Raw genomic sequence first — 23,136 nt, forward strand, 5'->3', positions numbered from 1 at the left:
AATACATTTTGGGCATACCCTTTCTTAAGTTGGGAACTACTTGTATAAGACCTGGTCCCTGCCCTGGAGGGGCTCACAGCCAGTGGATTTAGGGGAGACCCCATTAATAAACAGGAGACCACTGAAGAGTAATCAGGTGCCAACTGTAGGGTATTGGATCTAAGTACAATACAGATTTATCCAAGAGGGAGCCCAGAGAGGGGCGGTTTGTGGGCTCTTCACAATTTTCACATAGGACAGCATGACTGATCTGCACTAAGAATATGCTTAGAGAGCAAAAGGAGGCAGGAGAAAGTTCTAAGTAGTGATGGAATTCACCTGAAGCCAAAGTTTGGCATCAGACATGAACATGGACAGAGAAGGCTTCAAGAAGGTATCATACCTGATGAGAGCAAAATGGCTTTCTGAGGAGCAGTGGGAAATTGGCTTGGCTGAGATGAGATGGTGTCAAATATTTCCTGTGAATTAAAGTTCATAAAACATCTCACTGCAACTTGCGCATATGTCATGTGACTGAACACTTTGAGGCAATAACCTTTGACAGCATTTTTCAAGTGGATGATTTAACATGACTTAAGTTCAGATGAGGTGAGGACCAGAGGCTGGAAGGCTGGGAATCCAGAATAAGGACTTTGGACTTGATGGAAGAGTCAATAATGGTGTCATTGAAGATGCGTGACCAAGATTGGAACATTGGCATGTGGCTGGCACACGGAGTGAAGGGGGAAGGAGTCAGGGAGACCATTTAGGAAGCTGCTACAGTAGGCTAGAGGCGAGGAGCTGCGTGCCTGGACCGGGATGGAAGCAGCAGACTGGAGAAGGGACAAATCTGAGAACTACTGTAGAGACAGAAACACCAGCATTTAGAGCTTGCAGGTGAAGAGCCAGAGGAGGCCCTTATGTATCTCAGGGTAACATAAGCATGAGAGCAACTTTGTTAGAAGTTCATGTTCAATTGAAGGCCTCTCATCTCTGCAGCCTGCCATTCCTTTCTAGTGAACCCCCTTTCCAAGTTAACTCTGTGGTACCTATTCAGTATCCTAGTTCTGCAAAAATTCAGACTCATCCAATGGAAGTCTTAAAGCACTTATTCATTCACCTGATTTTGCAAAATTAGGTGGATGAATAAATGCTATAGGGTTTCTAACTTGGAAGACAAAAGCATGCAATTCATCCTACTGCTAGGGCTTCACAAAAGTGTGACGTGGCCAGAGTTTGTTCACATAGAAATGAATGCTTTCTTACTTCATGTCCGCTGTGCCCTTCCTGTGAACCCTGTCCCCTGAGAAAATCTTAGAGCACCAATTTGCTAACTTAATTTGTAAAAGGTTAGTGAATCAATGCCCTGAGACTTTTATAGAAGTATTTGAAATTAATTAGCCTTGTCAACTTTTATTTATATAGGTTCTCTTCCAATTATATCTTCCCCCCCCCAAGTATAACTTTTCAATAAGATTGATTTTAAACAATAAAACTTAGAGAATCTGTGTAAGATTGAAGAATTTAAATATGTGGGTTTATTATTAACACAGTAGCAAATATGTCAAGGAAACACGCCCCATGAAAAGTGTTTCAAAGAAACACACATCTGCTCTGAGAAAGGTCTGTACCCAATAAGTAAGCCCGAAGAGGCTTGTTTGCTTCGTGATGCCAGCAGATAAGCCTGGCAAACCTCGGTGTGACTGAAGAAGCCAGTTTGAGACTCAGCCTAGCCCAGGAGAGCTACTGGACCCTGGCTGCGCTCAGCGAACCTTGGCACAATGGTGTTCACATTTTGGAAGGTCTTTCTGGTCCTAAGCTGCCTTACAGGTAAGGAAAGGATCTCCAACCGACCACAGATCATTGGGAATAGAGTTTCTTTTTAAACTGAAATCGCAAATTTTTACATAGACTATTCCTCTCCTGTGCTTAAAAGGAACTATGATTAGTATATGCTGAGTAAAATAATTTTCGGAAATCTTGCTTAGCAAATATGTGCCATGCCGATATTTTGGGGGCCCAGCCTGTAAATAGAATTGTTTAATGTAGTTTCTGAATAAGGATTTTTTTCACAGGAAAATCACAGTATCTTCCTTTTTTTCGTTTGAGAGTTGAACAGATGAATTTACTCAGAAGCTGAAGTTTGTTCCAAGGATACATTTTTCTCTGTTTTACTTGAGCATTTCCTTCAAACTCATTTTGATTGACTTGCTAAGCCTGGCTGGGAGTGCCTGCCGTGCTTTACTATCTAACATTTCTTAAGAGTTGTCCTTTTCCAAACATAAGACTGTGTTTAGGAAAATATGTGAGTGATTTATCATTGTGCACAGTATGGGTGTTTTTAGGGGTTTGAGCGGAACAAAATTATTTTTAGAGTCAAAATCCTAATGTTGCTAGGCCCAGGAGAGATCACTAATTCAGAAAAACCCCTTGGCTAGTTTTCTCAAATACTGGATACATTTTGAATCTGTTCTTATGATAAATTAGGTCCATGGTAGATACAAGAAGATTGTTTACCCAAGAAATGATATTTTTAGGCCATCAGTAATATTAGGCAGTTATTAGAATGAGGTTTACTAAGCATATTTAATGACATAAGAAAATGCTCAGGATAAAATATTGAGTGAAAAAGCAGGATATACCCACATTCCTAGAATAAATTACTAGAAGGTTATATACCAAACTGCTCATGGTGATTGCCTCCAGCTGCTGGGATTATAGATGTTTTTTTTATCTTATTCTCTGCCTTTTTCATATTTTCCATGGTTTCTACAAAGAATATTACACAATTTTTATAATCAGAAAAAAGTGTTACTTTTCAAAACTATATGGTATTTAGTAATAGTTCTCTAAATGTTCGTTACTGTTTAAACAAACATGTTCCGTGGAGTCACCAGAAAGCAATACTGCATTTATCCAGTGATCTAACCAGGACTTAGAGCTGGAAAAAGCCGCCTTTCTCAATTTCCATCCTGGTGGGAACATATGTAACTATTTTCCCTTTCCCCCAGGGATATTCATTTTAAAACCTTAACTTTAGATAGTGAAAGTCTTTGTTCCTTTTAAAGAGCTTCCAGTCATTAGCTAATTGGGTCGCCCCTGGGCCTTCTGCACTAGCCCTCTAAAAATCACACCTGTAGTCAACACCTACTTCCCTATGTGACGCCTTTCTCTGGCCTATACTAGATGCCAGTTTCAGAACAGTTGCAAGAGTGGTTGTTCACTCTAACAAACATATATATATATATATATATATATATAGATAGATAGATAGATAGATAGGTAGATAGATATAGATATAGATATAGATATAGATATAGGACATCCTATCAAAATTTTTACTGATTATAAGTGTAATGTATGGTCTTTGTAGAGAGGTTGGAAGTACGGAAATGTATAAATAAGAAAATAAAAGTCACCAGAAATCTTACCAGAGATTTGGGTGAATTTCTTATTTTTTTCCTTTGCAAGTGTATGTATTACATTACAAAATTGGGTTTATACCTTGTATACATTTTTTTTTATTGTTTAAAACTTACTTAGATGATGTCAGGATCTTACTTGAATTATGACTTTTGGAACAAAGCCCAATCAGAGTGACCAATAAGTACTTCAGAGCCTTTGTTTTTAAATTACTGTATAACTGGTTTTGTTGGTGTATAGTGTACATATACAATTTAGCTGGCCCAAAGCAAAATGTGGTAGTGTCAGTCGAGTAGATAGAATGGAAATATGGTACAATATATTGTTGTTTGCTTACATAAGTATGGAAGTCAGAGAAAGAAAGAGTTCAGTAATGTATGCCTGGCATTAGTAGCGTCCATCAGTTGATCCAGAAATGGCTGTGAGGTAACTGGTAATGTTTCCATCCATGTGTAATTTGATGTCCTACCTGGACTTGTTTCCTGGTCAGGAAGAATGTCACATTTTTGGTGTCAAGCATGGTGCTTGGCACATAGTGGCCACATAGGAAAGGTTTACTGAAAGAATTAACTACCTTCCGAAATCTTGCCATTCGTGACATGGATGGACCTTAAGGGCATTATGCAAAGTGAAATAAGTCAGAGAAAGACAAACACTGTATGATCTCACTCGTATGTAGCTTTGTATCTAAAAACAAAAACCTGAATTCATAGAAACAGAGAGTATAGCAGTGGTTACCAGGGGTGGTGGGTGTGCGGTAATGGGGAGATGTTGTTCGAAGGGTATAAACTTCCGGTTAGGAGATAAATAAGTTCTGGGGATCTAATGTACAGCATGGTGACTATAACTGACAATACTGTATTATATGGCTGAAAGTTTTTAAGAGGGTAGATCTTAGATATTGTCACCACAGAAAAGAAGACAGACATAATTATGTGATGTGATGGAAGTGTTAGTTAATGCTATGGTGGTAATCATTTTGAAATATATATCAAATCAACACTTTGTACAGCTTAAACTTACACGATGTTATATGTAAATCATATTTGAATAAAGGTGGAAAAATAAAAGAGTGGATTACCTCCTCAAACCCCAAGCATCCAGAAATGATTTTCACTTACATATATAAAATGAATTTTTTGTACAGGTAAGCATGACAGATTTTATTTTAATGAAAACCTTTCTGCTGACTTGTAAGGAATTTGGGTTAAATCCCACTTCCGGAAAATAATGTTAATCAAAAATGTCTTCTGCAAAAAAAAAAATGTCTTCTGCAAAAGTTCAAGCATATCATTTTATTTATTTATTTTTTTAAATTATGATAAATGATTTAATAACACATAATCAAATTCATATTTCTGAATAATATTTAAAGTTATTAGAAATTGTCCATGGACTAATGTTAACAGAAAAAAAAATCGAGAAGGCATATCATTTTAGATGCTTGTAATATATATTAGTCACCTGTTGGAAAGATATGTTAATGTTGTTTCCATTCTCGGAAGGTACGTGCTATGCATTTTAATGCAGTAATATATTTGAACTTTGGTTTTGCAGTCAGATCCATAAAGTTAGTGATCATTTGGTTATATTATTCCCTAACTCAAAAATGAAGCAATTTTACATGAAGTTGCTGGAAATTAAATCACTTCAAATGCATCAGGACAAATATGGCTATTTGGTATATTAGGAGAATAATAATCCCCCTACAAGCAAAGTGCCTTCCACATTGTAGGCATTAAATAGATGAATGAACAATCATTACCAAAACATGAGGCATTTAAAATCTTTCTAGAGTGTTGATTAACTCAAGTGTATACAACTTGGATTATTTTCCTTTAATAGTATTCACTGATTTTTAAAAGCAGGCACACATATTTCAAACATGTATGTGTTTTTTTTGGGGGGGTGTTTTTTTTAATTCAGCCAGGTCAGTGAGTGAAATTGCAATTCTGAGTTTTGTTTAAATCAGGTACTAATTTTTATTTTGCTTTTATTCACAGTCTTGTCAATATGGAGATTTTTTCTGACTTTTTCAATTTTTAAATAATTTCTCAATTTAGACTAAATGAATCCAAAGGAAGGGAACATTTTTTTTTTCCTGACACACACAGAATCACTTTCAGTTTAAGACTAAATTTGTACTGTTCACTATGCACATGTGGCTATTTAAATATAAATGAATTCAAATTAAATAAAATAAGAAATTCTGTTCTTCAGTCACACTAGCCACATTTCAGGTGTTCCATAGCTACATGTGGGTAATGGCTACTGAACTGGACAGAACAGCTGTAGAACATTTCCATCATCACAGAAAGTTCTATTGGACAGTGCTGGGATAGACAGTGGTCTCAGAGGTTTAAGTAGTGTGCACTAATTGAATGATGTGACATTTTTTTAAAGTTAATCTGGAAATATATAACTCAGCTCTGAAGTGTATTGTCATTATATTAGAGATGGACAGTTTTTGAAAACTGTCTTTTCTTCAGAATTTAAGGATTGATTATGGTGCTGAGTATTGGGAATCAGGGCAATAAAAATGGCCTGGAAATATTGTCTTGCCAATTGTTACCTATTTACAGAACAATGTGTCGTATTCTTAAAAATATGTTGTCTCACAGTAGATTTGGAGGTTACCATACTTATTCTGAGGTGATGTTGTTGAGCTTTTACAGATCTCAATTTACATATTTATACGTCTTCTATTAAAAATATGTTGAAACTCCCAAATCCTCGATTTTCATTTGCCTCCATTCTGGTCTGTACTATAAATGGTTCCTCATGCATTGACATGGCAGGCAGAGATTGTGTCTGTCTTGTTCATTAGTATTTCCCCAGTGTTAGCACTGTTTGTGGCAGAAAATAGGTGCTCAACAGATCTAACTGATAGGCATCAAGGCTTCTTCCATGGCTTACCTTGTGTGAGAATTGTGTTTACTCTGCCTTCAGGCACTTTTGTCGAGGGTAGCCCTTAAAGGCTTTTTTGGTTTGTTTTCTGTTTTTGTTCTTTTTTTGCCTTACCTATCCTAAATTATTACCATTACCCAATCCCATAATAGATACTGGGACATAAACTAGAGGACAAAAATGATGGCCAAATAGTATCTTCAAAATCCCTTTTTGAGGGGAAAGTTTATGGGAACTTTAATGGCCACCAAATCCCCGTTCTATCCCTTTAATTTTGGATGCTTTAAAGACATTTGGAAGTCACTATTTGGGCATAGCCAGAGATGGATGTGGCTAACTTCCAGGAGAAATGAGATGGGCTTCTGAGGGCAGGAGAGAGTCACTTAGCTTTCTCCAGTGAACTTTCCGTCAGAAAATGTAGCTGATTTCTGTAGGCCAATTTTGTTTTGGGGATAGGCATTATAGGAACCAGGAAAACACAGGGAGGAGAGCATTGGGAAAGGGAAAACTGCGTGGAGTTAGAAGGTGCTGCATTAGTGTCTACCCTAAAACACTTCTCTCAATCCATCAAGACGTTGGTTGCCATGTAAACAGCCAACTCTGACAGAGAAGCAACTGGACCTGACGGCCTGGCTGTGACAAAGAACATGGCTATTGAATCCAGGAAACCAAGGGCAATCAGTACAATGGTTTGCTTTTTCTTTAAAATTGTCAAAATGTTTGTTAATTCTCTGAGTTCCTGACCACTGTCATTAAGAAAAAATAAAGTTAAAGTTGTCTTTGGGAAGGGGGCCAGGAATTTGTCTTTCTGTACTATTTCCTCTGATCTTCCCACCATCTTTGTATCCTCATCCTGTTCCAACCTGGAAGGCAGCTAGCGTTCTCACTCTAGCCCCCCTGCAGCACAGAGAGCACCTCTTAAACTTGACCTTTTCTAATACCTGCCTGACAGTCTTATGTTCCATCCAGGAAAGCTTCTATACTCTGACTTCGCAATGGATAATAGCCAGTTATTATGATCAGCCAATGCCTCTATAGTGTTACCCAAAGTATTGTTCCCTATAACATCCCTTGGGAAAATGTTTACATGGTACTAAGGATTTCAAGTACAGTGGTAGGCTGCATTTTGGGGTAGGGAGCTCTTTGGTATTCCTCTAAATCGTATGGGAAGCAGATCCTTTTCTAAGGCCAATAGTTCTCTTAGGCCCCTTTTACAATCTTAAATCTTGAGGGAGATTTCTGGTTTGGACAAAATGACATAGATCTGTGTCTCCTTGCTTCTCCCTGCTAAGCCCAAGTATAAACCCTCCCTGGAAATAATGCAAGAGACAACCAAGGGAAAACTCTGAAAGATAGTAAGAAGAAAGCAAACTGGCTTGGACCCTGGCAACTACAGAGAGGCAGGGTGTCTTATGCCTCTTTACCCAAAGGAAGAAGGGGCCCCAGTCCTGGCATTTCTTGATCCTAACATAGCAGCCCACAGGGAGACTGATCCTTCCCCCAAACTGAGTGGGAGTCCCTCTAACATCAGATGAGCTCAACACTACTGGCAAGGGGCAATCATCAGGAGACCCACCAACGATAGTAGACAAAAGAAGCAATCTCCTTCCTCACTGGGCCTGAGACTCCCTACTTTCACCTAGCAATACTGAGGAGGGAGGGTGGAACAGGCAAGAGGGATGAAACCACAGAAAGTATCCGGTTCTAGAAGGCTCTTTGTCTCTCCTCCCCCACAGAGAGACACCAGGGCAGCTGGGGGCTCCAATAGGAGTGTCCTGCCATACCTGTCTCCCACTGAGAGATACGCAGAAACCTGACCTAGGGAAATGCTTCCACGTGCTCAGGCAACAGGGTCAGGGATAAATAGGAGCCCTGGTGACCAAACAGACCAAAACAACACCACAAAAATTAAACTGGCATTAGAAATATGCAAAAGTAGGCCAAGACCTGTGTGCAAAACATAAAACAAAATAAAGGTGACTGCTAAAATAAAAGATTTAAGTAGGAGTTTTCTAACATAATGCCTGTAGGTTTTGACAAATGTATAATCACATGTATCTACCATTATATTATTGTACAGTGTATTTTCACTGCCCTAAAAATCCTCTGTGCTCCACTTATTGATGTCTTCCTCTACACCAACCCCTGTCAACCACTCATCTTTTTACTGTCTGCATAGTTTTGCCTTTTCCACAATGTCATATAGTTGGAATCATACAGTGTGTAGCTTTTTCAAATTGGCTTCTTTCACTTAGGAATATGCATTTAAGGTTCCTCCATGTCTTTTCATGGCTTGATATCTCATTTCTTTTTAGCACTGAATTATATTGTCAGTGTCTGGATGTACCACAGTTTATTAATCCATTCACTTACTGAAGGACATCTTGGTTGCTTCCAAGTTTTGGCAGTTATAAATAAAGCTGCTATAAACCTGTGTGCAGATTTTTGTGTAGACATAAGTCTTCAACTTCTTTGGTTAAATATCAAGGAACACAATTGCTGGATAGTATGGTAAGAGTAGGTTTAGTTTTGTAAGAAACCACCAAACTGTCTCAAAATGCCTATACCATTTTACATTCCCACCAGCAACAAATGTTGCTGGTGCTCCACATCCTCATCAGCATTCAGTGCGTCACTGTTGTGAATTTTTTTAAAAAAGTAAAAAAAATTTTGTCTGCACCATGCGGCATGTGGAATCTTAGTTCCCCGACCAGGGATCGAACCTGTGCCCCCTCGATTAGAAGCGTGGAGTCTTAACCACTGGACCACCAGGGAAGTCCCCCAGTAGTGTTGTTTTAATTTGCATTTCCCTGATGACACAAAATGTGGAGCACCTTTTCATATGCTCATTTGCCATCTATATAGCACCTTTGGTGAGATGTCTCTTTAAGGTCTTTGCCATTTTTTAATCTAGTTGTTTGCTTTCTTATTTGTGAGTTTTAAGAGTTCTTTGTATATTTTGGATAATTGTCCTTTATTATCTTTGTCTTCTGTAAATAGTTTCTCCTAGTCTGTGGCTTGTCTTTTCATTCTCTTGACAGTGTCTTTCACAGAGCAGTTTTAATTTTAATGAAATTCAGCTTATCAATTTTTTCTTTCATGGATCATGCTTTTGGTGTCATCATCAAACCCAAGGTCATCTAGATTCTCTCTTGTTATGTTGTAGGAGTTTTATAGCTTTGCTTTTTACATTTAGATCTGTGATCCATTTTAAGATAATTTTTGTGAAAAGTGTAAGTTCTATGTCTAGATTCTTTTTTTTTTTTTTTTTTTTTTTTTTGGCACATAGAAATCCAGTTGTTCCAGCACCATTTGTTGAGAAGATTTTCTTTCCTCCATTGTATTGCCTTTGCTCCTTTGTCAAAGATCAGTTGACTATATTTATGTGGGTCTACTTCTGGCCTCTCTATTCTGTTCCATTGATCTCTTTGTCTATTCTTTCATCAGTATTACACAGTCTTGATTACTATAGCTTTATAGGAAGTCTTTAAGTTGGTTAGTGTCAGTCCTCCAACTTTGTTTTTCTCCTTCAGTATTTGTCTTGGTTATTCTGGGTCTTTTGCCTCGCCATATAAACTTTGGAATAACTTTGTTGCTATCCACATAATAACTTGCTGGGATTTTGACTGGGATTACATTGAGTCCATAGATTAAGTTGGGAAGAACTGACATCTCGGAAATATTGAGTCTTCCTTAAACATGGAATATCTCTCCATTTATTAATTCTTGTCTGATTTCTTTCATCAGAATTTTTTAGTTTTCCTCATATAGATCTTGTACATATTTTGTTAGACTTACACTGAAGTATTTCATTTCTGGGGGTGCTAATGTAAATTGTATTGTGTTTTTTTAATTTTATTGTAGTATAGTTGATTTACAAAGTTGTGTTAGTTTCAGGTGTGCAGCAAAGTGATTCAGTTATACATATACATATATTCATTCTTTTTAAGATTCTTTTCCTATATAGGTTATCCCAGAATATTGAGTAGAGTCCCATTTATAGATAGGAAAGTGATAAAGTTTTGTACATTAACCTTGTATCCCGAAAATTTGCTATAATCATTTATTAGTTCCAGGAGATTTTTGCTGATTCTTTTGGATTTTCTACACAGGCAGTCATGTCATCTCTCGTTTCCTTCACAATCTGTATACCTTTTATTCCCTTTTTGTGTCTTATTGCATTAGCTAGGCTTCCAGTATGAGGTTGAAAAGGAGTGATGAAAGGGGATATCCTTGCCTTGTTCCTGACCTTAGTAGGACAGCTTCTAGTTTTTCACCATTAAGTATGATGTTAGCTGTAGGATTTTTGTAAATGTTCTTCATCAAGTTGAAGAAGTTCTCTGTTCCTAGTTTATTGAGAATGTTTATCATGAATGCATGTTGGATTTTGTCAAATGCTTTCTCTGAATAAATTGATATGATCCTGTGATTTTTTTCTTTAGCCTATTGCTGTGATGAGTTACATTAACCAATTTTCAAGTGTTGAACCAGCCTTGCATACTTGGGGCAAACCTCACTTGTTCTTGGTGTGGAATTTCTTTTATTCATTGTTGGATTTGATTTGCTAATATTTTGTTGAGGATTTTTGCATCTATGTTCATGAGAGATATTGTCCTATAGTTTTCTTGTAATGTCTTTTCCTGGTTTTAGTATTAGGGTGATGTTGGCATCTTAGGATGAGTTAGGAAGCATTCCCTTTGTTCTGTTTTCTGAAAGAGATTGTAGACAATTTGTACAGTTTCTTCCTTAAATATTTGGTAGAATTTGCCAGTGAACCTATCTGAGCCTGGTGCTTTCTGTTTTGGAAAGTTATTAATTATTGATTCAATTTCTTTAATAGCTATAGAATAGATATAGGCCTGTTCGGATTGTCTACTTTTTGTGTGAGTTTTGGCAGATTGTGTCTTTCAAGGAATTGGTCCATTTCATCTAGGTTTTCAAATTTGTGGGCATAGATTTGTTCCTAGCATTCTTTTATTATCCTTTTAATGTCCATGGCACCTGCAGTGATGGCCCCTCTTTTATTAGTGATTTGTGTCCTATGTATTTTTTTCCTAGTTAGCCTGTCTAGAGCCTTAACAATTTTCTTTATCTTTTCGAATAACCAGTTTTGGTTTCATTGGTTTTCTCTATTGATTTCCTGTTTTCAATTTCATTGATTTCTCCTCTAATTTTCATTATTTCTTTTCTTTAAAAAATTTTTATGGAAGTATAGTTGATTTACAATATTGTATTAATTTCTGCTGTGTGGCAAAGTGATTCAGTCATACATATATATATATTCTTTTCCATTATGATTTATCATAGGATACTGAATATAGTTCTCTGTGCTATACAGTAGGACCTTATTGTTTATTACTCTTCTCTTTCTAGTTTCCAAAAGTACAAGCTTAGATGATTGATTTTAGAGCTTTCACATTCAGTGTTGTAAATTTCCCACTAAGCACTGCTTTGGCTGCATACCACAAATTTTGGTAAGTTGTATTTTCATTTTCATCTAGCTAAAAATATTTTTAAATTTCTCCTGAGCTTTCTTCTTTGACCCATGTGTTATTCTGAAGTGTGTTGTTTAATCTCCATGTGTTTTGGGACTTTTCAGTAATTTTTTTGTTATTGATTTCTACTTTATTTTCATTGTGGTCTGAGAGCAGACACTGTGTGACTTCTTTTAAATTTCTTAAGGTTTGTTTTATGGCCCAGAATCTGGTCTATCTTGGTGAGTATTCATAGTGTTTTAAAAGTGCATCTCTTTGTGTAGAACACTCTACCTCAAAACAGCAGAATGCACTTTTTTTCCTCCAAGCACCACAGAGCACTTACCACAATAGACCATAGGCATGGCCATATAACAAGACCTCAACAACTTTAAAAATTTTTTAATTATACAGTCTGTTCTCTGAACACAATGGAATCAAACTAGAAACCAAAAACAGAAAGACAACAGGAAAGTCTCTAAATACTTGAAAATTACACAACACACTTCTAAATAATCTGTGGATCAAAGAGAAAGTCTTAAAGGAAATTTTAAAAATATATAGAGAGCTGAACGAAAATGAAAATATAACGTGTAGACAAATGTAACATGCAGCTAAAGCAGTGCTGAGAGAGAAATTTATAACACTAAATGCTTACATTTGAAATGAAGAAAAGTCTCAAGTCAATGACTGAAGTTCCTACATCAAGGAAATAGAAGAAGAAGAACAAAATAAACCCAAACAAGCAGAAGGAAGGAAGTAATCAAGAGTTGAAATCAATGGAAATTAAATAGGAAAACTATAGAGAAAATGAAATGAAATGAAAATCTGGTTCTTTGGAAACAATTGATAAACCTCTAGCAAGAATGGTAAAAATAAAACGATAAGACACAAATCATCAGTATCAGAAGTGAAATATGGGATATCACTATATATCTTGCAGTCATTAAAAGTATAAGAAGGGAATACCATGAACAACTTTACATTCATATATTTGACAACTTCTTAGAAGAAATGGATCAACTCCTCAAAAACAACAAACTACTAAAACTCACCCAATATAAAATGTATAAGCTGAATATCCCTATAATCATTAAGGAGATTGAATTCGTAATTCAAAAACCTCCTGAAAAAGAAATTGCCAGGCCTAGACACTTTCACTGGATAATTCTACCAAATGTTTAAAAAATAATTAACAACAATTTTACACAATCTTTTCCAAAAAATAGAAGAGGAGGGAATATTTCAAACTCATTTTTGAGGCTGGTATTAACCTGATACCAAAACCAGACAAAGACAGTACAAAAATAGAAAACTACAGACCAATATCTCTCATGAACTTAGATCTCTCAGCAGAAACTCTACAAGCCAGAAGGGAGTGGCAGGACATACTGAAAGTGATGAAGGAGAAAAACCTGCAACCAAGATTACTCTACCCAGCAAGGATCTCATTCAGATTTGATGGAGAAATTAAAACCTTTACAGACAAGCAAAAGCTGAGAGAGTTCAGCACCACCAAACCAGCTTTACAACAAATGCTAAAGGAACTTCTCTAGACAAAAACACAAGAGAAGGAAAAGTCCTATAATAACGAACCCAAAACAATTTAGAAAATGGGAATAGGAACATACATATCGATAATTACCTTAAATGTAAATGGACTAAATGCTCCCACCAAAAGACACAGATTGGCTGAATGGATACAAAAACAAGACCCATATATATGCTGTCTACAAGAGACCCACTTCAGACCTAGAGACACATACAGACTGAAAGTAAGGGGATGGAAAAAGATATTCCATGCAAATGGAAACCAAAAGAAAGCTGGAGTAGCAATTCTCATATCAGACAAAATAGACTTTAAAATAAGGACTATCAGAAGAGACAAAGAAGGACACTACATAATGATTAAGGGATCGATCCAAGAAGAAGATATAACAATTGTAAATATTTATGCACCCAACATAGGAGCACCTCAATACATAAGGCAAAAACTAGCAGCCATAAAAGGGGAAATCGACAGTAACACATTCATAGTAGGGGACTTCAACACCCCACTTTCACCAATGGACAGATCATCCAAAATGAAAATAAATAAGGAAACACAAGCTTTAAATGATACATTAAACAGGATGGACTTAATTGATATTTATAGGACACTCCATCCAAAAACAACAGAATACACATTTTTCTCAAGTGCTCATGGAACATTCTCCAGGATAGATCATATCTTGGGTCACAAATCAAGCCTTGGTAAATTTAAGAAAATTGAAATTATATCAAGTATCTTTTCCGACCACAACGCCATGAGATTAGATATCAATTATAGGAAAAGAGCAGTAAAAAATACAAACACATGGAGGCTAAACAATACACTACTTAGTAACGAAGTGATCACTGAAGAAATCAAAGAGGAAATTAAAAAATACCTAGAAACAAATGACAATGGAGATACAACGACCCAAAACCTATGGGATGCAGCAAAAGCAGTTCTAAGAGGGAAGTTTATAGCAATACAAGCCCACCTTAAGAAGCAGGAAACATCTCGAATAAACAACCTAACCTTGCACCTCAAGCAATTAGAGAAAGAAGAACAAAAAAACCCCAGAGTTAGCAGAAGGAAAGAAATCATAAAAATCAGATCAGAAATAAATGAAAAAGAAATGAAGGAAACAATAGCAAAGATCAATAAAACTAAAAGCTGGTTCTTTGAGAAGATTAACAAAATTGATAAACCATTAGCCAGACTCATCAAGAAAATAAGGGAGAAGACTCAAATCAATAGAATCAGAAATGAAAAAGGAGAAGTAACAACTGACACTGCAGAAATACAAAAAATCATGAGGGATTACTACAAGCAACTCTATGCCAATAAAATGGACAATCTGGAAGAAATGGACAAATTCTTAGAAATGCACAAACTGCCAAGACTGAATCAGGAAGAAATAGAAAATATGAACAGACCAATCACAAACACTGAAATTGAAACTGTGATTAAAAATCTTCCAACAAACAAAAGCCCAGGACCAGATGGCTTCACAGGCGAATTCTATCAAACATTTAGAGAAGAGCTAACACCTATTCTTCTCAAACTCTTCCAAAATATAGCAGAGGGAGGAACACTCCCAAACTCATTCTACGAGGCCACCATCACCTTGATACCAAAACCAGACAAGGATGTCACAAAGAAAGAAAACTACAGGCCAATATCACTGATGAACATAGATGCAAAAATCCTCAACAAAATACTAGCAAACAGAATCCAACAGCACATTAAAAGGATCATACACCATGATCAAGTGGGGTTTATTCCAGGAATGCAAGGATTCTTCAATATACGCAAATCTATCAATGTGATTAACCATATTAACAAATTGAAGGAGAAAAACCATATGATCATCTCAATAGATGCAGAGAAAGCTTTTGACAAAATTCAACACCCATTTATGATAAAAACCCTGCAGAAAGTAGGTGTAGAGGGAACTTTCCTCAATATAATAAAGGCCGTATATGACAAGCCCACAGCCAACATCATCCTCAATGGCGAAAAACTGAAAGCATTTCCACTAAGGTCAGGAACAAGACAAGGTTGCCCACTCTCACCACTCTTATTCAACATAGTTTTGGAAGTTTTAGCCACAGCAATCAGAGAAGAAAAGGAAATAAAAGGAATCCAAATCGGAAAAGAAGAAGTAAAGCTGTCACTGTTTGCAGATGACATGATACTATACATAGAGAATCCTAAAGATGCTACCAGAAAACTACTAGAGCTAATCAATGAATTTGGTAAAGTAGCAGGATACAAAATTAATGCACAGAAATCTCTGGCATTCCTATATACTAATGATGAAAAATCTGAAAGTGAAATCAAGAAAACACTCCCATTTACCATTGCAACAAAAAGAATAAAATATCTAGGAATAAACCTACCTAAGGAGACAAAAGACCTGTATGCAGAAAATTATAAGACACTGATGAAAGAAATTAAAGATGATACAAACAGATGGAGAGATATACCATGTTCTTGGATTGGAAGAATCAACATTGTGAAAATGACTCTACTCCCCAAAGCAATCTATAGATTCAATGCAATCCCTATCAAACTACCACTGGCATTTTTCACAGAACTAGAACAAAAAATTTCACAATTTGTATGGAAACACAAAAGACCCCGAATAGCCAAAGCAATCTTGAGAACAAAAAATGGAGCTGGAGGAATCAGGCTGCCTGACTTCAGACTATACTACAAAGCTACAGTAATCAAGACAGTATGGTACTGGCACAAAAACAGAAAGATAGATCAATGGAATAGGATAGAAAGCCCAGAGATAAACCCATGCACATATGGTCACCTTATCTTTGATAAAGGTGGCAGGAATATACAGTGGAGAAAGGACAGCCTCTTCAATAAGTGGTGCTGGGAAAATTGGATAGGTACATGTAAAAGTATGAGATTAGATCACTCCCTAACACCATACACAAAAATAAGCTCAAAATGGATTAAAGACCTAAATGTAAGGCCAGAAACTATCAAACTCTTAGAGGAAAACATAGGCAGAACACTCTATGACATAAATCACAGCAAGATCCTTCTTGACCCATCTCCTAGAGTAATGGAGATAAAAACAAAAATAAACAAATGGGACCTAATGAAACTTCAAAGCTTTTGCACAGCAAAGGAAACCATAAACAAGACCAAAAGACAGCCCTCAGAATGGGAGAAAATATTTGCAAATGAATCAACTGACAAAGGATTAATCTCTAAAATTTACAGGCAGCTCATGCAGCTCAATAACAAAAAAATAAACAACCCAATCCAAAAATGGGCAGAAGACCTAAATAGACATTTCTCCAAAGAAGATATACAGACTGCCAACAAACACATGAAAGAATGCTCAACATCATTAATCATTAGAGAAATGCAAATCAAAACTACAATGAGATATCATCTCACACCAGTCAGAATGGCCATCATCAAAAAATCTAGAAACAATAAATGCTGGAGAGGGTGTGGAGAAAAGGGAACACTCTTGCACTGCTGGTGGGAATGTGAATTGGTTCAGCCACTATGGAGAACAGTATGGAGGTTCCTTAAAAAACTACAAATAGAACTACCATACGACCCAGCAATCCCACTACTGAGCATATACCCTGAGGAAACCAGAATTCAAAAAGATTCATGTACCAAAATGTTCATTGCATCTCTATTTACAGTAGCCCGGAGATGGAAACAGCCTAAGTGCCCATCGTCAGATGAATGGATAAAGAAGATGTGGTACATATATACAATGGAATATTACTCAGCCATAAAAAGAAACGAAGTTGAGCTATTTGTAATGAGGTGGATAGACCTAGAGTCTGTCATACAGAGTGAAGTAAGTCAGAAAGAGAAGGACAAATACCGTATGCTAACACGTATATATGGAATTTAAGAAAAAGAAAAAATGTTATGAAGAACCTAGGGGTAAAACAGGAATAAAGACACAGACCTACTGGAGAACAGACTTGAACATATGGGGAGGGGGAAGGGTGAGCTGTGATAGGGCGAGAGAGGGACATGGACATATATATACTAACAAACGTAAGGTAGATAGCCAGTGGGAAGCAGCCGCATGGCACAGGGAAACCGGCTCGGTTCTTTGTGGCTGCCTGGAGGGGTGGGATAGGGAGGGTGGGAGGGAGGGAGACAAAGAGGGAAGAGATATGGGAACATATGTATATGTATAACTGATTCACTCTGTTATAAAGCGTTAACTAACACACCATTGTAAAGCAATTTTACCCCAATAAAGATGTTAAAAAAAAAAAAAAGAATTCAGAATAAAAAAAAAAAATCCCTCAAGAAAACACTAGCAAATTGAATCCCACGATGTTTAAAAGGAATTCTACCCAAGTGGGATTTATTTAAGGTATGCAAGGCTGGTTCAATATTCAAAAACCATTCAGTGTAATCTCTCATATCAACAGGCTAACTTAAAAAAGAAGAGCATATCAATTGATACAGAAAAAGAACCTGACAAAATCCAACACCCATTCATGAAAGAAAAAAACCTAAAAACCAAAACAAAACACCCAAAAGCTCTTAGCATATTAGGAATAGACGATGTGTTAGTTTCCAAAAGCTGCAACAAATTGCCATAAACTGGGTGGCTTAAAACAGACAAATTTATTCTGTCACAGTTCTGGAGGCCAAAATTCCAAAGTCAAAGTGCTGGCAGAATTGATTCTGGAGAATCCATGCCATGCCTTTCTCCTAGCTGGCTGCTAGCAATTCTTGGCGTTCCTTGGCTTGTATATGCATCACTCCAATTTCTGACTCTGTCTCCACATGGCCTTTCCTTCTATGTATCTGTGTGACAAATCTCACTGTCCTTGTTCTTATAATGACAGCAGTCATTGGGTTTAGGCCCCACCTTAAATCCAGGGTGATCTATGTCATCATTAATTACATTGCAAAGACCTTGTTTCCAAATAAGATCACATTCACAGGCACCAGGGATTAGCACTTGTTCGTATCCTTTTGGGGGCCCCAATTCAACCCATGGCAGGAGAATTCCCTTAACTTGATAAAGAACATCTACAAATATCCTACAGCTAACATTGTATTTAATGGTGAAATACTGAATGATTTTCCTTTAAGACTGGGGACAAGGCAAGGATGTCTACTCTCTCAACTCTCTTATTCAATAAAATACTGGAAGTTATAGCTGCTGTAATAAGGTAATAAAAATTAATTAAAGACATACAGATAGGAAAGGAAGAAATAAAGTTCGCTCTACCCAACAAAAGACTAGCATCTAGGTTGTATAGAGAACTCTCAAAATTCAACAGTAAAAAATTAAGCAATCAGAAAATGGGCAAAAGACATGAAAGACATTTTGCTGAGGAAGATATACAAATGGCAAATAATCACAGGAAAAGTTATTTAGCATCATTAATTTGCATTAGGGAAATGCAAATTAAAACCACAATAATATATTACTACGCACCTATTAGAATGGCTAAATTAGAAAATAGTGAAAGCACCAAATGCTGATGAGGATGTGGAGAGGCTGAACCACTCATACACTTTGGAAAAGAGTGTGGCTGTTTCTTTGCTTTTACTTTTAATAAAACTAAACATGTAGCTCCCATCTAACCCAGCAATTGCACTCTTGGGAATTTATCCCAGAGACATGGGAATTTATCCTCATACAAAAATCTGTACATGAATGTTTGTTGGAGTTTTATTCAACTGCTAAAAAGTAGAAACAACCCAGATGTCCCTAAATGGGTAAATGGTTAAACAAATCATGGTACATACATACCATTACTAAGCAATAAAAGGCAATGAACTACTGATACACAGAACAATTTGGATGAATTCCTAGGTAATTATGCTGAGTGAAAAAAGAGCTAATCAGCAAAAAGGTTACCATGCTTCCATTTATGTAACATTTATGAAATGACAAAATTCTAGAAATGGAAGACAGATTAGTGGTTGCCAATGCTTAGGATCAGGGATGGGGTACAGGAGGGAGGTGAGTGCGATTATGGAAGGGAAATATGAGGGGTCTTTGTGGTGGTAGACTGTTCAGTATCTTGACTGTGGTTGTGGATACACAAACCTACACATGTGATAAAATTGTGTAGAATTAAATGCATACACACACAGGAGTACAAGTAAAACTGGAGAAACCTGAAATGAATAAAATCAGTGGGCTGTATCAATGTCAGTGTCCTGGTTGTGATATTATACAGTAGTTTTACAAAATAAGTTACCATGGGGGTGCTGAGTAAAGTGTACCTGGGATCTCCATCTTATCTCTTAGAATTGTGTGTGAATCTACTATTATCCCAATAAAATTTTCAATTAAATATTGTTGAGGGCCCAAAAAACTTTTTGCTATGTAGGTTATTTCTATCTATATTTATTGTATTAGAAAGTAAAACTAAAAGAAATTTAAACACAAAAATACACAAACATGCATTCCATTAGCCACTAGAGGAATATCATTACTTGTCATGTAACTGCTGGAACACTCTGTTGTACACTTATGAGAAGATGAGAGTGAAAAAAAATAACAACTAAGTATTATTATGAACATCATTTTGATCTTGTAGCCTCCCCAAAATGGTCTCAGGCCTAGGATGACCAACTCATCTAGTTTTACTGGGACTTTCCTGGTTTAAGCACTGAAAGTCCTGGCAAAATCAGTATAGCTTGCCTGAGACTCACCTGGTTTTAAAACTGAAAGTGCCATATCTACAGAACCTCATCAGCCCTGGGCAAACTGAATTGGTTGCTCTCCATACTCATGGACTTTTTGGGTCCTTGGACAACACTTTAAGAACCTCTTTTTCAGGCCATCCTTACACAGAAGAAATTCCCAGTTCAGTGTTATTACCTCACCATCACGTAGGAGTTGAACATCTTCACAGTCTAATTTGTTAGAAACTCCCCTACCCCGTGCCAGTTGCTTGCTCGACTTTCCTATATGGTTCATTCTACATTCTCCTTACCTTGAATTCCCCAAATAAGATGGCATTGAAAGTGCTTTGTAATGAAAAAGATGTCATCAGAATGTGAGTGTGTACCATCGTTTTTTGATGATTATCTTTTCAGGTCCAGTTCGTGGAGTGCAAGTGACCATCCCAGACGATTTTGTGAATGTGACTGTTGGATCTGATGTCACTCTCATCTGCACCTACACCACCACTGTGGCCTCACTGGACAAGCTTTCCATCCAGTGGACATTCTTCCATAAGGAGTCACAGCCAGTTTCTGTAAGGATTTCTTCCCCCTAAACTCCTCTCCTTTGGTAGTTCTGACATAAACTGTTGGTGTCAGTGTGAGAAGACGGAATGGTAAGCCAGTGGCAACAGGAGCAGAACCTCAGATGCAAGGGGTTTGAAGATATCTGTTTAGGGAAGATCATCATCTAAGTGACTTGGCTTTTGTCCTCTCCTCATATTCAGTTACAGCCTGTTATCTCAGTTCTGTGTAGGTCAACATCAAATATATCATGTATTCTAGAGTAGACAGGAAGGGTCTTTCTCACAGGTGAAATGAGCGGTAGTTCTGAAAGGGCTTCTCCCATCCCCCAAATCTCTCCCTATTATTTCCAGAAAACCCCAGTTCAAATATATGTCCTAGTTGATCTGCAAATCTCTGTCAAACTTAATACCTGGGCTCTGCCTGTCAAGTGAGCTAGCTCATTGTGACAGACTGAGTCCTGATGGAATGAGACTCTCCAGGTGGGTGGATAAGGGCAAAGTAGTAATGAACCTTGGGAAATAAAAGGCATCTGGAGGCTAGAGGATAAGAGACAGGAGGGGAGACTAGGGTCTGGGGAAGAGGTTGCTGGAGGAGGGTGGGTGAAAGTCAAAGGAGGAGGATGATTCTACTTGCAAGCTGCCTATTCCCAGATTTTTTTCATCTGGCCCTAAGGGTAATGCCTTCTTTAAATTAGTCCAGGGACTAAAATGGTATACTCAAAAGTGTGTGTGTGTGTGTGTGTGTGTGTGTGTGTGTGTGTGTGTGCATGTATACGCACCTGTACGCATGTGCATGCACTCATGCATGTGAGTGTGCAAGCATGTATGCCAACACATATCCCTTGAGGGAAAATGTCTGTAGCTTTCATCAGATTTTCAAAAGGATGTATGATCCAAACAAGGAGTTCAGAGAAGAGACGAATCAGTGTGGTTTGGATATAGTGGAGTTGGGCCTTGAAGGAAAGCAAGGGTTCTGATTATAGAAAGACAGAGGGATAGGCGAGTTGAGCGGGCTAGAGGAGGCCAAAGGGCAGACGTGGAGAAGGAGGACCAGTGTCTCTTCAGCCATCACTGGTCTTTTGGTCTTCTGTCTTTACCAAAGGTCCTGAATATTTGTTTAGCAGGAAACATCATTCAAGGGGAGACTATCAATGCCACCCTCTAATCAAAGTTCAACAGTTTTGCTCAGTACTGGTTACCCTAGAGAAGTATCTGAATCACTCTGTGCCTCTCTTCAAAACATGGTAGAATAGTAATGTTCTTCTACATGGGCAGTACACCACGTAGCATTCAGTTCTCAGATCCACCCACTTTTTTTTTTTTTTACATCTTTATTGGAGTATAATTGCTTTACAATGGTGTGTTAGTTTCTGCTTTATAACAAAGTGAATCAGTTATACACATACATATGTCCCCATATCTCTTCCCTCTTGCGTATCCCTCCCTCCCACCCCCCTTATCCCACCCCTCTAGGTGGTCACAAAGCACCGAGCTGATCTCCCTGTGCTATGCGGCTGCTTCCCACTAGCTATCTATTTTACGTTTGGTAGTGTATATATGTCCATGCCACTCTCTCACTTTGGCACAGCTTACCCTTCCCACTCCCCATAGCCTCAAGTCCATTCTCTAGTAGGTCTGTGTCTTTATTCCTGTCTTAACCCTAGGTTCTTCATGACATTTTTTTCCTTAGATTCCATATGTGTTGGCATATGGTATTTGTCTTTCTCTTTCTGTTCTCTTTCTGACTTACTTCACTCTGTATGACAGACTCTAGATCTATCCACCTCATTACAAATAGCTCAATTTCGTTTCTTTTTATGGCTGAGTAATATTCCATTGTATATATGTGCCACATCTTCTTTATCCATTCATCCGACGACGGGCACTTAGGTTGTTTCCATCTCCGGGCTATTGTAAATAGAGCTGCAATGAACATTTTGGTACATGACTCTTTCTGAATTCTGGTTTCCTCAGGGTATATACCTAGTAGTGGGATTGCTGGGTCATATGGTAGTTCTATTTGTAGTTTTTTAAGGAACCTCCATACTGTTCTCCATAGTGGCTGAACCAATTCACATTCCCACCAGCAGTGCAAGAGTGTTCCCTTTTCTCCACACCCTCTCCAGCATTTATTGTTTCTAGATTTTTTGATGATGGCCATTCTGACTGGTGTGAGATGATATCTCATTGTAGTTTTGATTTGCATTTCTCTAATGATTAATGATGTTGAGCATTCTTTCATGTGTTTGTTGGCAGTCTGTATATCTTCTTTGGAGAAATGTCTATTTAGGTCTTCTGCCCATTTTTGGATTGGGTTGTTTATTTTTTTGTTATTGAGCTGCGTGAGCTGCTTATAAATTTTAGAGATTAATCCTTTGTCAGTTGCTTCATTTGCAAATATTCTCTCCCATTCTGAGGGTTGTCTTTTGGTCTTCTTTACGGTTTCCTTTGCTGTGCAAAAGCTTTGAAGTTTCATTAGGTCCCATTTGTTTATTTTTGTTTTTATCTCCATTTCTCTAGGAGGTGGGTCAAAAAGGATCTTGCTGTGATTTATGTCATAGAGTGTTCTGCCTATGTTTTCCTCTAAGAGTTTGAT

The 23,136-nt window shown here is 37.3% G+C and overlaps 1 protein-coding gene across 1 annotated transcript in view; it reads left to right on the forward strand.

Annotated features, from left to right (window-relative positions):
* Window positions 1–343: 343 nt before the first annotated feature.
* Window positions 344–23,136, forward strand: part of VSIG1 (V-set and immunoglobulin domain containing 1) — a 41,758-nt gene continuing 18,965 nt past the window's right edge. Inside the window, 4 exon segments of the mRNA XM_007463674.1 lie at window positions 344–373; window positions 1,658–1,735; window positions 1,737–1,809; window positions 20,389–20,549. Coding sequence (XP_007463736.1) covers window positions 344–373; window positions 1,658–1,735; window positions 1,737–1,809; window positions 20,389–20,549 — 342 coding nt within the window.

This window comes from Lipotes vexillifer, unplaced genomic scaffold (genome assembly GCF_000442215.2).
Source record: "Lipotes vexillifer unplaced genomic scaffold, Lipotes_vexillifer_v1.1 scaffold1267, whole genome shotgun sequence".
NCBI classification, from domain to species: domain Eukaryota; kingdom Metazoa; phylum Chordata; class Mammalia; order Artiodactyla; family Lipotidae; genus Lipotes; species Lipotes vexillifer.